The 18204-nt window shown below is 40.4% G+C and overlaps 1 protein-coding gene across 1 annotated transcript in view; it reads right to left on the bottom strand.

The window, feature by feature from the left end:
• LOC115037011 (chemokine-like protein TAFA-5) overlaps positions 1-18204 on the bottom strand; it is a 124209-nt gene that overhangs the window by 41142 nt on the left and 64863 nt on the right. Inside the window, exon 2 of the mRNA XM_029495465.1 lies at positions 7380-7529. Within this exon, the coding sequence (XP_029351325.1) occupies positions 7380-7529 (150 nt within the window). The remainder of the gene's footprint in view (positions 1-7379; positions 7530-18204) is intronic.

The following is an 18204-nucleotide window of genomic DNA, read 5'->3' on the forward strand; positions in this document are numbered from 1 at the left end:
AAAAAAAGAGTTCGCTTTTTGCCCCTCGCAGAGCAAAATTACCGTGGACTCACGGTTGTTTAGGTAACATCAATTTTCTATGCCTGAATGAGGATGGCTGAAAGCCTCAGGTCAATGCAAGTAACACTGCTTTTCATTGTGTCCATATATGCTCATCAAGCACTTCTCCAGATAACTCCATGGCCTCTTTCTCTTTCAACCAGGATTAATTACAATAAAACACCACGAGCAAGACGCTCAACAATAGGGCATCAATAAGCTCTGACGTTATCAACAACTCAGAACCCTGGAACACCTGGGTCCACTTCATCACCTCGCGCCTGCAGATTTATGAACACAAGAGTGCAACGGGCTCCAGGCAGAAGGGATATGTGGTTGATGCAGCTTCATTAAGAGAAAACATAACGGCTTGCCTGAACGCATTATGGCATCTGCACGAGCACTATCATCTGGGATATTAAATATTTACCATCAAAGTATGAACAGAACTACTACACACACACATCCAGTGGGCTACTTACTCATCTTTGGCTGCATTAACTTCTCGCATTTGTGGGAGGAAAAAAGAAAAAAAGAAACGGCAGCAATCTGTTCTTCCGAAAATGATTGTGGGTATCAAAGTGTGACGTGATGAAATGCCTTAACTCAGTTATCAGCCATTTAAAGTCTGCACAATTGGCAACTACTTTAAAGATTACTTTCCCTTAATTGTATCTGTGTATGTTGATTAATTTGACAAGAGAGTTTTGAAGTAAATGCAATCACGTTGGCCGTGAAAAATAGATTTTCGTTATTGAGCAGTCCAGCAAAGAGGAGGGAAAACAACAAAAAAAAACAGCATAATGCAAGCTTAATAGATGGAAAACTTACTGTAACTCTGGCACAAAATGAAAGCAAGACCATGACACTTCACATTATTTTTATGCTAATGTGCGCCACTCATCAGATTTTTCATCCTCAGGGTAAAATACAAGCATTCTTTGTATTACATTTCTGCTTGTCATTCTGCAAAAATACAAAACCGGCTCTGTAGTTCTGTGCCTCCATACAGCAACAGCGACGCTGTTTTGATAGCAAAAAGAGAAAAAAAGAGAGACAGAGAGAGAAAATGATAAAACAACAATAATAAGAACAAATTATCATCACGATCAAAAAAAGAACACAGACAGTCCTGGTTTGGGCTTTGGTTCTTATTTCTGTATGATACACTTTTAGAGCCTGACAGCTGGAGCAAGCTGCCCCAATAATGTTGAGTTTAATAGAAATATTCATATTGCTCTCCAACGTATAACTCAATGAAAGTAACATATTATTTACTCTGCACATATCATCAAAAAGTCCTCCCACTTAATGTGTTATTCTAGTAGCAAAGTTAAGGTGTGAGAGATGCTTTTTTCTTTCTGTATAAGACTTCAGTCCCATTTCTTTTTCTTTCCATCCTCAGTGCAAAGCAGGTCAAAGTATTGTTTTTACTTGTGGCCACAGTATAACCCTGGAGTCTGTTGCAGCCATCAGAAATCACATTATTTTGTTACTTTGCCTATTACATTGTCTTGCCTTCATTTTGTTTGTTTTCTGTTATTTTCTATGTCTTACTTTCTTCTTCTATCACCAAATAACGACGGTTGTTTCAATGGAAGGTATTTGGGGAAAGCATTTCCCAAAATCACAGGCAACAGGATGCTGATGTGTGATTTGCACCACAGAAAAACAACACAGCACAAATACTGAGTCAATTTACAACAGATGGAAGGCAAAATGAAAAATCCACAATCTGGACCCAGTTTTACCTTTTACAAAATGATTTCTGATATGGTAAATAACAAAAAGATCTGGGCAAACTAATGTTCTCGTACATATGACACTGAGATTAGAAGGTAAGGGATTTAGTGTTCTGACAAAAGAAAAATGTATTACTCAATTTTGGATTTTTACACATTCAAAAATTATATTTTTGGAGATTTCTGGAATGGAAAAATCATGTTTCCTCAACAGCAGCCGTTTGAATTAGCTAGGACGCAAAAAAGACTGGGAGAGTGGTCCATCCTAAGATTGGTAGATAGAAAACGTCATGCGACTCGTGTCCCTCTCCAGTTTTAGAACCAGCACACCCACCTCAGACTACAGTCTGCCTACCCTTTCACCTCCCTCTTAAAAAGGCCCAAGTAGACAGCAGGAGCAACGTTGCAGAGTCACCACTGGACCATCTTTGCAGCGCTATGGTAGTGGCAAGGTTGCTAACAGGCTGCTGGACTTAACACGACATGTTTCCCCAACAGTCCGCCGCCTCTTCTTTTCCTTGCCGGATCAAATCAAACCAGTGGGCTGATGCAGTATGATTGGAACTCTGGAATTGTTTAATAGCCTAGAGACCGAGTCTGACGCATAGTGTTGTCTCTATCACTGCCTGATTCACTGAAACAGTTCCTCATTTGCAATCTACCCAGGCATGTGCATCCAGTGAGATGAGAGTAAATTTAATCTCTTTATCGATATGACAATGTAAATTATGTGTTGGCAGTGATGAGAGAAGCAATCAGAACCCTAATATCTGTGAAAAAAAATCCCTCATTAGATGTAAACATAGTGAATTTAGAGGTTGAAAGTACTGAAAGCAAAAGTTTAGAAAGTACTCAACACAGTGCACATTACACTGAAAGTACAAGGAACTGATTGTTATTTTCTTTCTTTTTCATTCATTCGTTTTTAGCTTTGCATTTATCAATTTCATAAAAATCTTAAATTCAAAGTCTGTAGCTGGAATGAAGCAAGAAGTTGGCAGGTCGCTTCATGCGAATGAAAAATTGAAGCTGTTTTAGAAAATAAAACATGCACACAATGAAGAAAACTGAGAAGACGGAATATAAACTTTAAGGCAGCTGTAACTGATATTTCATCAATGACTATGTGAAGTCAACAGAGCTATGTAGACAGATTTATTACTCTTCCCAGCCTCAGAATTGTCTCGGCTTGTTGCTATGGTCTTCAAACTCACACTTTTACTGTGTGTTTTGTGCACTAATTTTAGCAGGTGGGTGACTTACGCAGAGTAAATGTGAAATAGCATAATAATAGAACAGAAATGCAACATGAAATAAAGTACCAATTCCCCTGGTTAGTTGAAGTAGTCACTTCTGTACATGTTCTCCACCACTGTGTGTTAGTGTGTCATTCTCACTCACCTACACAGACAGAAATGCGCACGCCATCAGTCAAAGTGTAATCTGCAGGCCTAAGCCTCTCTAAACTGGTCACCTACGAGGCTTTCATCAATATCAGCTAGACCAAACACAAACACATTCACCTCAGGCAGGGGCTCTCCCCACTGAGCTGTCACAGCCAAATCCACACTTAGCTGCTCTACTTTTCACAACCCCCCCTCCCCATCCTCCAATCTTCGCCCTTTCTGCAGCTCTGTCACTCCTTTCTGCTCTCTAATAGTCACTCCTCTGTCTCTCACTCTCATAATAAGAATCAATATCATCTCTTTTAAAAGTCATCAAGCACAGAGGTAAAAAAGGCTCAAGAGCATGAAAGTGCAGATGGGCGAGGGTGTACTTATGCAGCCGTAGGCTCTGATGTGGGCCTCACATCGGTTGAGCTAGCGCAGGTGTGTAGTAGAGAGAGAGAGAGGAAGAAAGGGGAACATAACAAAGAGCAAAGTGGGAGAAGCAAAATAACTAAAATGAAGAGAAGAAGAAAGAGTCAGAAAAGTGCAAGCTCTCAAGGTACAGAGAATAATTCTTGAAGGTTTTCTTTTCTTTTCCCAAAACTAGACCCCTTATGGACACACGTGTCAAACTGCGCAGCATACCGAAAGCTTATCCTGTCGACGGCTTATCTCCCATTTTCACCTCCTCAAAGCAATAAACACACAAGGGGACAGAGGAAGATGGGAAACGCACAAACAACAAAGCGTGGCTCTCCGGGATCAACGGCAAAGCAGCGCCCGCTCTATTTTCATTACCACATGCTGCCCTGGAAGGCGGGTGAGAGCGTTGATGGGGCTATGGATTATCCTGCATGCACGGGATGACCGATGCGAACAGAGACTGAAGCATGAAGGACACAGATCGTGTCTGCCAAGGCAAAAGCATATTACAACAGAGAGCAGACCTCAAGGACTGAAGTAGATTAAAACTGATTGAAATCCCATTTGAGGCGTTTGGGATCCTTTATGTTGTCTTTCTCTCTCTCTCGCTCTCTCTTTCTGTCAGCGTACCTCAAGTGAGCAGAGCCTGAGTTTGAATAAATATTGCATTTGTTGAGACAAGCATCTCAGATTTGCATGGCAATAATATCAAGCGCTGGGATTTTGTGATAGCAACAGCAATAAAGGTGTGTGTCTGTGTTTGTGTGTTTTTATTGGAAGCAGTGTGATGATATAGGAGGAAATTGAAAATGTACAGTCCGACATAGAAAAATACGCAGACACCTGTATTAAATGCTCAAAGCCAAAACAACATGCTCCCAGCTAACAATGGCCTTGTTTTGGTTTAACTTATGTAACGGCATTAAAAGTTCGAGAGGGGCATTTCTGCAGTCCTGTTATCGAAAGGGAATTACCGCATCATTAAAATCTAATGCCCGATGCATCACTTCAGCTGAATTTTAACCATCAGGGTATATGAAATGCTTTGCGTTCATTGAAAAAACAAATTGTTATTGAATTCATTTTGCAAATAAAGAGCGCAAAGTTGATTTGATTTCACTTCAAGGAATCTAAAAATCATACTACTGAGCTTGAGTAGATCTACATATTTGCAGTAAGTTGCTATTATTTTGCCTACTCTCATTTATTTCATGCCCTAGGGAAGGGACTTGGAAAGGCACTGACAAAGGTGGGGGGATCAAAAGTCTTGTTCATGCCATTGATTACATGAAAGGTTGTTAACTGAATGGCTGCTGCCTCGTTCTGCTATTTAGCTTCGCATCCCTGGCTCATACGTGCAAACCACGACACATCTAACTATGCAATTGCTATACATACTGTGAAGGATTAAGATTTTCCCCAAGCTACATACAAATTTGTACAGCTTCACGCTCACTTGTTTGCCTTTTAATTGCTGGAGTAAAAAGCAACACATGGTCAAATGTCAGGATGTTAACATATTGCAGAATGGAAAAACCAAAGTGCGCTTCAGAGTTACTTATTTCTCAGAAAAATGGAAAATCTGACTTTCAAAAAGCAAAAGAATTTTAAATTAAAATGAATTTGATGTAATTTAGAATGACTTAATGTCACCCAAACAAAGACTGCAAGGTTTCTTGTGTCATGGAGTAGTTTCACATATTTCTCACTTTGGGACCAAATTACATAGCCTTGAGTTCAAAAGCTTTTCATTTTGCCAATCACCACCCCATACTAAGTTATGAATTATGCATTATGTCAAGTGCGTCAAGATGCCTTTGTTTGAAATGTGCACAAAAAAGTGTGTTTGTATGAATTTAGCCAAAGAAATATCAGCTCTATGAGTAGGATTTTACGTTTTTTTATCCATTTTTCCTTTTGCCCAACTGGCCAACTGCAGTCCACCTGCACTGGTCTCTGAAAAGGTGACTGATAAGCCTAAGCTCTCTTCAGAAAAAGAGAAGAGGATTAATCCCACACAAAACTGCCAGGGGAGTACACAAGGCCCACGTTGTGACAAATACCTTCCGATAATATCTGGATACTGCAGATTTATGCAACACCTGTATGACTTTTCTGCTTGCAAAGGAGTCATGAACAGGGACAGCAAGGTGACTGGTGAGCTTGCAGTCGTCTCTATGAGATCAGCACACAAATCTCAGTGAAAAGCAGTTTGGTAAAAAAAACAAAACAAAACAAAAAATGAAGAAAAGATCAAATTTGTAATGCTCAACTCTGCCACACAAACTAGCACAACCTTCCCTCTACTTGCAGTTTAAATGCTTCGCCTCTCATGATCAGCAGGTAAAACTAGTCAAACAGAGCATTGGAGACAGGCGCCGCCCCCGACCGGAGATACAACTGTGCCTTCACAGTCTGTATCATAGCGAAAAACAAGACATCCACGTCTTCAGGTGCAATTCACTGCAGGGCTTTCCAAACAAACAAAGCTGTTTACTCTGCCTTCACCAGTGCACATGACCTCCCTTCCCTCCCCAGGCTAGAGGTTGCATCATGTGAGAGTGACAGGAACCCTACGAGGCAGCCAGACCGCTATGAAGATGTCAGAAAAAGCAAAGAAATTTTTAGAGCTGTCATGAGGTTAGGATGGTAACTACAGAAACGTTGCCGAGGCTGAAGAAGAAGAAGAAGCAGAAAAAAAAAGAAAAAAATCTTCTTGCCATCACATGGATGTATGTGAGGATGTCATAGCAGAAACTAATGAGCCCCTTCCTCTCCAGTGTACACAAATTACAATGTAAAAAAAAAAAACAACATAAACAACAAAAAAAACTTAAATACTGCGCTTAAATAATTATTCGCTGCTGAGTAGAAATCACCTATCACTTTAACCACTCAAAACATTAATTCAATACATGGGAAATGATTGGTAATGGTGGAAAAACAGCTGTCTTTCTTAATCATGAAAAGAGGACATTTTGGAAATCCAAAGGTCAGCGGCAGTGTTGATATTTTACACGAGAATACGAATATCTCATGTATTTAGACGTAGGGGAACACATGGCATGCCAAAGAAACATAATGTTAATGTACTTGTGTGTCATGACTTACTTCATAATTTTAATAAAGTATCCAAATGTATTATGATGAACCACTGACATATTGGCTTTTTTTTTTTTTTTTTTCTCGAAGTAGAAGGATTTTGTCTTTTTCTGGCTGGAAAAAAAAAAAAAAAAAAAAAAAGAAAAAACCCAAAACTAAATTTACTTATTCTTGTAGTAAATGATCTGTTATCGTCTCGCTGATTAATCTACTAATTGATTTAGCTCGCACAATGATAATCAGAACACAAAAGCAGCCCAACTCCACTGAAACAGACTCGGTTCCACAAACAGTGTCGACTCCATGAATAATAAGCCCATCTGTTGGCAGGGGACTTAACCCCCCCCACCCCCCCTGCAGCCACTTTTTAAAAATGATTCAACTGTAAATTGGTTTGGTGCAGGCTTTAGGACCATTACAAAGACAGCCTTGTGATCCACTTTGCTCCACACTGTAGGTTTATCCACCTTAAGCCCTTAAAAAGGGGCCAAACCTAAACTGCCATGAGACTGACAACGTGATTCACCATTTTGATTTGTCAGAATTCAATTAATTTTGTTTAGCGTGCTTCAAAAACGACATGATTCAATGGAAGTCAAACATGCCTTGGGAGAAAAGACACGCTCATGTTTGAGCAAAAACTCAAATATGAGCCAGGCTCTTTCCCACCCCCCCCTCTCCTTACCATCCACACAGGCGGGCCTGGCTCTTGTAGTTCCAGCGATCTGGCCCTTCTTACAGGCGCAGCGGGCCGTCTGCCTGGCGATGGTCCGCCGTGGTTGGCTGCTGTCCCTGTCCAGCGTCACAATCTCACATGTTCCCGCTGCCAGCTGGCCTGGAAATGACATTGCACCACAGGATGCGAGGTCAGAGAGATGAAATCATGAACAGGGCAAAATAAACAAGCCCATCTCTTCGCATTCTGCAACATGTTCAATGGCGCGGCTCTGTTTTTTTTTCCTAAATCTTTTGTAGCTCACTTGGCACACCGCGGCATGAACATCACCAAGTTCAACAGGGTTGGTCGAAGCGCAGCACCTGAATGAAGTCCTTACTGTGCGTGTGTCTGTATTTAACTGAAGAAACTTTGTATGTATAAACAAGACCATTTTTAAATACCAAATAAGAAGATAAGCACATTTTTATTTCATCAATGCTGATACTGACATTTGTGAGCAAAATAAAATTTTATGGTTTCGAAATCAGCTTGTCAGTGTTCTTTCTGTAGGAACTGATTGCTCATATATTGATGTGGTTGATTAAGCAGCTATTATCAACTGAGTAACCCAATGAGCTATTTACCAGTGTTGCAAACATTAACAACAAGCCAGTTATCTAACGTTACTCAGGTTAAACCAGAGTGACTGTAGCTAAACACATTTAACAGGTAAAACCTACTGACGGTGACAAAACAATGCAATTTCTTTTTCTGTTTTGCGTATTTCTCGGTTTTAAAGAACTTTTGCTACATCAGAAACACAGTGAGACAACCATTTTTATCTCCCCACTTATAAGTCAGGAGACAGATTCCCAAGAGCTTTAACCCTGAACAGCTCCTGTGGACCTGCTCAGTAGCTGACGCAGCAGCTCACCAATGTGACGGCATATGTGGGGGGACTTTAAAAGACAATGGTGAAAGGAAAAAAAAAATAATAATAAAAAATCACTTTTAGATTTCAGCTACCTAAAGCTATTTCCCATTAAGGACCACATCCTATCAGCCCACCTCTTTGAAGGTAATGTACCCATTAGCCACAAATGAAACGGATGAATACTGATGAACTTTGTAATTGCACCCAAGCCCCCCACCACCCACCCATCTTACACACACACATCCTCCATGCATTCAATCAGGTAACCTTTGGCCTTGTAGCCGGGGCCTTACTGCTTGCAAATTAACCTTAGTCTCTGTGTGGAGGCCCTCGGGTGCCATCCTGGAGAGGCTTATCAGGATCTAATTGTGATTGGCAAGAGGATGGAAGGTGTGATTAAATCTGGACTTGAGTCCCGAACACTTGGGTGGCGGGCTTAATGAACTGAGCTGCATGGGGTCACACCTGGGGTAATGGGGATCTATCAGGATTCATCCACACACTGGTACCTGAGAGGCCTGAGAGGGAGAAAGGTGCGTACAGTGCATGTCAATGTTGATGGATTCGTCTCCATAATACAATTTTTTTAGGGCAAATCTCAAGACAATTAAAACACACAGCACACCACTGTGAACAAACTTCCAAACTGCGGCATGTGCACCAGCAGGAATAAAATAAACTAGGCTCCAGTTTCTGTGGAGAAGAAACAACACAGTTTTTCCAAACAAAGATTATTTAAATATTCCACAATAACTTATAAAATTAATCTTCCCATTCAACAAAACCTCTTTCTTAGCAGCCTTATTAAACACTTTTTTGAAGATGCACCCACACATATTTTGTAATCTTGATGGTGATCTTGTTATCCAAACAACAGTGGCATTACATCTAATCCGACCCACTCCTTTCCCAAACAAAGACTTATTACCACACACACTCAGACAATTACTGCACTTACAAAAGTGTCATGCTTTGCACTAACAGCAAACAGACAGAGCAAAGAAAATCACCGTTGTTACTTCCTGTCTGAAGTATAGATTTCTCTTATTGCACCTGCCACGGTTTTCTTTGTGTCACTTGTTAGTTTTTCCTTTTTCTGTTGCGAAAACTTTGTAATAGTTCTGTAATTTCCAGCGTTGTGTGAAGTTTTATTCATTTGTTGAAAAGCTTACAAGAATTTTAAGAATTTCAAGTAAGCATAGTGACTTAAGAGGGTAGTCATTTCAACCAATATGCTGAATATGCATGTGCGATTTTGAGGAGCAAGCACGAGTTGTTAGCTATTTGTGCTTCCACTGTAAACTCTATCCAATGTCCATACATTAACATGCGGTATAGGCTTGTGTCTATTTATACGTTCAGGTCTATTGCAAAGTGATTGCAGATTTCCAGCACCGGATGCTTTTGCTCAAAATGCATGCCACAAAATCCAATCTGTTATATCTCCTGCACTTGAGAGATCAAGACCAAATCCGTGCCTCCACCACCCCCTCTCCTGCTCTCCTCCTCTTCCTCTGCCTTCCTTTCTTCCTTTATATTGCTTGCTCTTTTCTCCTTCATGCCTCCTTACTTAACTTCCTCCTCCCTCTTGCAAGTCTTCTGTCTTCTCTCGTTGATGGCGGATAATGACTTGTCATGTAAGCCCTTGCGTGCGTGCGTGTGTGTGTATCAAACTGTGTGTGTGTATGTGTGTGCTCGTTTACTTCCTGCACCCACCACCTCTGCAGATCTTCTAGTGAGTACCTTTTTTCCTGCTTCCTCCTTTTGTCAGTTCCCTCTCCTTTGGAGCTCCTCTATTGCGACGAGCTGAAAAGACAGTTTGGATGTCTCAGGTAATCGCTCGGATAGCTGTGGTGCTGACGTACCACGTGTGAAGTCGAAAGCCTCAAAGACTTTGGCTGATTCCACGTCGCGATCCTTGAGTCGAAGGAGCTCATTAATTGCCTACGTTTCATCAAACGGTGGCCTTATTTCTACTGTCACAGCTGTAGCTGCTGGGAATCTTTTCCGCATTGTTGTTTTGCGATGTATATTCTTTTATATGTCTGCAGTGGCTTCATGAGATTGATGAAGAATCTTCTAATTTTAAACCCAGTATAAAAATATCGGCGTTGTTCTCTGACTCATATTTCGGTATGACTGCATTTGCTGTCATAGTGTAGGTGGACATCAAATATAAGTGTCTCAGGAGGTGGAATTCATGCAAATTGGGATCATATTAGCTGATTTATTCTTTATTCTGCCTCTGGTGAGACCAAGCAATGTTAAATCTCTGTGAGGTTTAGACATCACGGCGGTTTGAGCTAAATGCTAAGGTAAGCATGCTAAAGTAGGCACCAGCAATACTTTTACCACCCTATCTTCATTTTGTGCGAGAGCATACTAACGCTAGCTGATAAACAGTGAACAGAACATGGGGGTGGGTGATTTTGACCTAAACATTGTTTTGGAAGAAAGGTTAAGACATTGTGAGGGCAAAAGAAAATCTCATGAGGAATGTAAATGTCAGTAGCAGACTTTATGGAAATTTCTCCAAAACAGTAACTAGAAACCATAAATATCAACCCCATGGTTGCAACAGAGGAATTCATATTCAAATTCCCTCCACATGTCTTTTGGGCATATTGAATATTTGTGGTGTGAATTTCAAGTACACAAGATGATAGAGGCATCAATCTGTAGAGAATTGCAAATTAGAATTTGGGTTTTCGCTGGTTTCAGCTCCTAGCTTACAATGCGTGTGCAGCTTTTAAAAATAATGTGTGAGAGAATGCGAGAATAAGCTGGTCTCAGTCCTCCAATAAAGAAGGCTTCACCTTCATTCCCGTCTTTTTCTGCAGCAAACTGCTCAAAGCGTTCCCATGAGCGCAGCGCCACGATTACCACATACATTGCCATTCTTAAACACAGCAAAACTAAGAAAAGAAAGGAAAAAGAGAGAAGTGAAACAAAACCTCTGCACTGCAAAAAAGTATCCCTGTTTCTACCGGCCTGGAGGGATCTGCAGAAAAGGAGAAGAAAACTGAAAATATTGAAGAAAATATTACAGGATTCACAGCTCTTTTTTCCAGAAAGCAAAACTACGCAATTACTTTAAATTTCATGGTATATCTTTAATTTTTATTTAACACATGCAAAGATTTATGATAGAGTCCACTTTCAACACAGCCATCCTGTGAAAATATTTGACTGTGAAGAAGGGAAACTAATCGTGTTTCCTGAGAAAGCCGCGCAAAACGGTGAGAGAGAAAAAAAAAAAAAAAAAAAAAAAAAAAAAAAAATATATATATATATATATAGAAAACTGGCGCGTGTTCTCAAAAACGAACCCAGAGCTGGTACCAGTAGTGCTATGATTTATCACCACCCTTATCGGCTTCTGTTGCTGAGCAGTTGTCAGCTTGGCCAGCCAAATGGCTGATTAAAATGTATGTGTGGCCACCCTAGAGTGAAATGAAAGCTCTGACTGTGGCAGAAGATGGATTCATATGGCAGAGCGTATGGCTTAATACAACGTAATGTTATTGACATGCTCCTTTGCTTTATTATTTCTCCTCCCGCTCCTCAGCCCATTACAACTGCTCTGCCATACACAGCCATTTGACAAATGTCAGCAGAGCTACAAGGGGGGGAGAGACAACATTTTTCCGTCCTTCTCCGCCTTGTATATTTTGCCCAGATGTCTGAGAACATGTTTTTTTTTTTTATTCCCTCCAAGAGGCTTTTTCACATTCATATTTTAAATTATTCTTGTTTTTGCTGCTCAAGAGAGCCAAACAAAACTAAAAGCCCCATCTTTGAGTCTCAATCTGCTGAATCAAATTCTTAGATATTTTTAAAATGTGTGGTTTAGGCTTGGTAGGAGGGATAGGTATAGTTCTTTTTGCCCTTTGAAAATCTGTTGTGTGCTGGAGTCACACTGGGATTCCATACTGAGCTGCACAAGATAGAACCCCCCTCCCGCACCTATAGTATTTTTGGGTGTCCTTCTGAATCTGACACAAAAATGCAGTCTGCCATATAATTTACCGAAGATATTCAAGTGCGGTTGAACAGGAAGGGTTTATAATTAGCCTGCATGCTCGTGGCAGTGTGCATATGAAAGATGAGGGCTACCTTCCAAAGCAATCGCAAAAAAAAAAATGTTTGTGCATGGTAAATCAACACCACATCTCCCAGGTCCTACACAATAAATGAAATGCATTTTAATGAAATTGCGAGGATTGCACTTGCCCTCACTTTAAACATGCTATGGAATTACAGTGACATTGCACTGTATAATGAATAGGGGTGTAACACAAAATTGCAATTTGTATCCGATTAACACAGGCCTCACCCTGCATCACATATGAATTTTGGAGAACGTTGCCTCACCAACCTCTCACTCTCACTTACACACGCATCATGGAAAGTAATACTCCTTTGGATACTGTGGCAGCTTATCTTGTCAGGCCAAGAAAGCTGATCATCTGGGCTAACTTGATACTGAAAAGCGTTTGACCTCAATGGACATCTGAGATTCTAACACCACTGATAAGGGTCAGCAACAAGACTCTGACACTGAGCAGTGCTCAGTCTGATATGAAAATTAAATCGGACCAGTAATGATGCTCATACAATGCAGACAACGGTTTCCTCGGGAAGTCCCAACATAAAGTGTTGATTACGTTAGGGATCAAAATTGAACATAGCCTGAGATCAGCGGAGTAAATTCTGTGGTTACTTTGTATCCATGTCTTGTTTGCATCGCAAAAAAATAAGATATTGACCAAACCATATAGATGGAAGGGAGCTTTTATTGCTTTTGTTGGTTTTTATTACTCAATTATGTTATTTTCAAAGGGCGGATGGTGACAACAATCTGAAAACTGTATTACTGGCCTGTAGGGAAGGTCCTTTCCTTCAGATACATCTAGACCTTTGTTGTTTGAGCCATTCAGGCGGCTGACATTTGCGTCCTTAAAGCACTGATCTTGCTCGCGGGGATAAATTATGCTGTGCAAGGTGAGAAACCTAAAGTGATGAAAAATATCATTGGTTTGTATACTACGCAAATGTTGTCATGCCGTTTCTAAGGGGCTGGGTGACGTGTGTTTGTGTTTCGCTTTAAAGCAACATGAAGGAATTGGATGCTGACACACGGCCATGCTTTTTTCTAAACACCAAGAGGACACGTGTAATGGACAAACCCTGAAGACAAACAAACAAACAAACAAACCAAAAAAAACAAAAAACAAATAAATACAAAATCTTTTCCAAATACTCACCACTTAACCCAGAAACATGGCAGCTTGATGTAGCTGGAAACTACCATCACATCTGCTCTGCTGGAGAGGACAGAGCGTTCATGTGTGTAGACTACAAGTTAGACGCTGCCAGAGTAAAATGCTATATCACTCCAGCACGCTACAGCTGTTCAAAATGAGAGAGGGGAGTCCGGCGCCAAGACTGCAACTCTGAAATCCCATTTTGGATCCAAATGCTGCATTAGTTGAACCTTGATGTCATCCCTCTACCCCGAGGCCTGGTGGGCTAGTTGTTAAATGAATCCTTTTAACAAGCCTAATCAGAGGCTGGAAGAGCCAACTGAACAGCATGTGGTCTAACAGGAAGGAGAGAGGAACAGACAAAATGACTGCTTCAGGGAAAAGAGGAGTCTGGTGATGTAGGGCCGAAATGAAATCTGCACAATGACCCTCACTTGAACAAGAAGAGCGTCAGGTACAGGAACAACGAAGCTGCCCATTTAGTTGGATTTCAATTTATTTGGAGTCTGGACCTTGACAATCATGAAAAGCAATTTGTCCTCATTTGTGAAGATGGGAAAAATAACATTCATGTCCAGACCAGTGTATTCGGATGAAAGGAAGTGATTTGAAGAAACCCTGGCTAGCTCGATTCATAAATTATTAGCTGTGAGACCAGTGGTTTAGTGATTTATACAGAGCCGCAGGAGACCCAAATACCGTGCAACACCTATTCCTTTTGTAGAATGAGTTCAAAGCTTTGGAAACTACCCTGTCCCTTCCTTTTTTATGTATTTATTTTTTTTATGTATTTGTTTTGTTTTATTCTAATTAGATAGTAAAATTGTTACCACTTAATCTCCACATTCAGCCTGGAGGTATCAAACTGCTTGGATTAATTAAAATAGTGGCTGACAGAATTCTGACAGAATATAAAGAGTCAAAGAAGTGCCACTTAATGATACTTTTGTTACTTTTAAACTGAGTCTTTATGCTAAGTTTACTTGACTCCTGGCTTTCAACATTTCAAATTGTTCCTTTTAAACAATCAGTGACTTGAAAAATAACTTCATCTTTGAGTAGCCTTGATGCCTAAATTTGAACAATTCCGATATCTACAGAGGAAGGATTATGAGCTAATGTTCCTCCATTTTATAAGAAGCAGAAGATTACTTATAGTGAGAACTGAACCGCCCTGACTTGTAGCAGACTTTCATTTTCTGCCCTAACGCTGATAGAGTGACCAAAAACTCATCATGAGGCGAGGCTTGAAATTATTAATACCCTGTCTATACTTCCATGAGTCAGAGAAAGTTCTGGAGACAATTCTCATTGGGAGCACTCTCTCATCATGACGAGGGGGGGGGGGGCGGGGGGAACTGTGGTCTGGCCGATCTATTTTGGGGAGAAGCAAGCTTGTCTGAGCGCTTCGCTTGCTTTGTGGATCTGCTTTGGATTTCCTTCCCCCCCGACTTCCCTCCGTAAAAAGCTTGGGCAAGCGGCAAACACACAGAAGCACTGAAACACACTAAAACAAACACACGCACTTATGGGAGAATATAAGCAGAAATATAGCTTATAAAAGGCAAATATAAGCACCAGACAGCTCAATGTGCCCCCTCACAAAGCTGAGTGAATGTTGCCATGCAACCATAGCAAAAACTTAACACCTGAAAGCTGCTTCCAACATGTTTCATTAAAAGTCTTTGTTTAAAAAATGAATTTTAAAGCACAATAAAGACAATAAACACAGATCAGAGCTTTCTTCTTTTAAGTTCTCAACGTACAGCACTCTGTTCGGTGCTGATTAGCAAATTGGCATGTTAACATTTTATACTAAGATGGTGAACCTGCTAAACATCATTAGCATTTAGTGCAGATCTAGCGGGGCTGCAGACTCATTGTCAAGTTAACCAAGTGTGTTACAGCAGAGAGATGAAAACATTCGGGATGAGAGCGGCTTCATAATGAACAGTTGATTGACAAAAGAAACAATCCACTACGATTTTGATGAACAGCTTTAACAAATGATTCATTTAATATTTTACCAAGATAAAACACCAGCGTTTGTCAAAAAGTTTCTCAAATTTGAAGACAAGAACGACGATTAGTCAACGGATCAATCAACAGGTAGAAAATTCTGACAATGGACCATCAATTGTAATTGAATGCTATGTTTTCAACTAAAAATGTCTGTAAAACCGTAATAGTGTTTAAGACCAGACTTCATTTAGTTTAAAAAAAAAAAAAATGTTATAGAATGGAAAATGAAGGTCAAAATGAACCGCTCACCAACTTTTATGACATTTTACAGACTAAATATCTAATTTCACAGAAGAATCAATAGCAGCCTTAGCTGTAAGGCCTCACTGGGGCCCCAGGATGCTGTTAATTCTGGGCAGCCACTTGCAGAATACAGGGACTTTCAGACAGGTTCTTATTGACCTCATACATGTTTTTTCCTTCTTCCATTGATTTGTGATTAAATAAATTCAACTTAGTTCCCGTGCAGCTCAATAGCGTTTTCATAATAAGCAAGGGCCTCCTTTTCCTGCTGTGACCTTGTGTAAAGCATGCAAAGAATGGTGTTTTCCCATGAGATGCCCTCGTTTCCCCAGCGTAAGTGTTTTAGAATAATGAACTCTGCTTAATAACAGGGTGCTTGCATGAAACAATGAATGATCATCAATTAAATCGGTGGGAGAAAAGGGAAAACAAATGACCTCCGTAACCCATGGTAACACAGGAAAGCTTATGTGCATACACACTCGAATGCCAGCGCCACTTCACTACTGCAATTAAGCACATTTTCCACCCTGAGAGAATAGATCACTGTAGGCCAATGATGACAAGGTAAAGTTCCTTAAATGTTGCTATGATTCTGCAGACTAAAGACCCCTGGGTGATCATGTGAAAGCCCAATTATTTCTCGATTCCAGCATCCTTGGGGGACAGACGCAAGGTATGTCAGATGGTGTTAGACCCCCCAATCAGGGCCGGTTGGACTCCAGTGCATCAAAATCTATAATAAAGCCTCTGAACTGTGTGAGTGTGGCTGTGCGGGAACTTATTGGTTAAAGACAGCTACTCAGCTGCATTTAAGCATCTGCTTAACTGCAGTCCCCTTTCACGTTTAAAAAAAAAAAAAAAACAACTTTTTTTCTCTCCATTTCTTCTCTTACTGACACACAGCAACGGGACATTCACAAATTTACAACTCTTCCTTTTTTCTTTTAAAAACCTTTATCTGCACATAATTTTCACATTTGCTATTGCGTATTTGAGATTGTTGTATGTGCTAAAACTAAGATCAACACAACCCAAACTGCCATGGATGCATGACCGTTTCTTCCTTCCTGATATTTCATGTTAAAATGGCAGTTTACAGTTTATCCATGTGGCTAAATATCAATTAAATGGATGAACTTGAGTGTAAATGAGGGAAACATAAATCAAGCAGGAGGGTCAATCGCAGAACAGCGTTTAACCAGCGAGGCATGCGGCTCATGGCCCACTTAATGACAGCAGCCCACATCTGACCGCGTGCCAGCGCAGAGGCCGAATGATGTATTTTCAGAGCTTTTTCTTTTGTACGACATTTTGGACTGAATCGAAAGCAGAGGAAGTTCACTCTCTCCTTTCTGTCCGATGAGGGAGAGATCACTTGGCCATTTGCCCTCTGTCTCACGAATTGATGATTCTCATGACATCTTTTCTTTTAAATCCTCCTGTTACTAACCGGCCACCCATTTGTCACATATTTTTTTTTATTTTTTTTTACAAACTTCGTGACAGGCTGAGAACTGCTGCTCTAAATGACCCATTAGCAATGCTCGTGCAGTTCCTTGAAGTAAAACGATGATGCACACATCGATGCAAAAATATCTGAAAGTCAGCATGACGAGATTGGGGAGATCCCACATAATATTTCGCATGCAAAAATAAGGAGATCCCACAAAGTGTATGCTTGGTAATGATTTTTCAATGACACAACTGCCAAATACTCAAACAAACATGAAGAGAATCCTTCAGGAATTTGAATAATTTATGACTAATTGAAAATCAAACCTTGTATGTGGAGGGGAAGTGCAGAAAAAAAAAAAAAAAAAAAAGCTCCCTGGAAGGGAATTAAAATCAAAATCAAGGGGAAGCTTTATTCCTACATGACGCATCAATCTAGTGTTGCAGAAGGGCTACAACGTTTGACAGACGAGATTTTTCACTTAATTAGGGATCCTACTGCTCTGGATCGACGTTTTGTGTATGCAGAACCACCAGCTCTGTAGAGACGCATTAAACCGAAGGAAGCTGTAGTTTGATCCTTATCTGTGACAGTAACCAGGCTGATCACATGCGCACTCATGCATCAGCCCAGCCACCCCTCCCTACCTCTGTTTACCCACTGACCTGCTCTATAGGACTCAATAATCTCGCTCACTGGAAACTGTCAAAAGGTTGAAGTTCTGTTGAAGAGATTCAAGTCACCATGCGCTTCTAAAAGATATTTCACAGCGACACAACTATGAATCAAATTACAAATGCTTGTAAATTTATGCTGCTTTGTTCTATTGTGTTGCATTGTGGCCAAAGAGCTTTCCAGTGTGGATGTGATGTTACAGATGAATAATATTAATGTTTCAATGACAGCAGCTTCGATGAAGTTTTCATCACT

Source organism: Echeneis naucrates, chromosome 23 (assembly GCF_900963305.1).
Source record: "Echeneis naucrates chromosome 23, fEcheNa1.1, whole genome shotgun sequence".
Taxonomy (NCBI): domain Eukaryota; kingdom Metazoa; phylum Chordata; class Actinopteri; order Carangiformes; family Echeneidae; genus Echeneis; species Echeneis naucrates.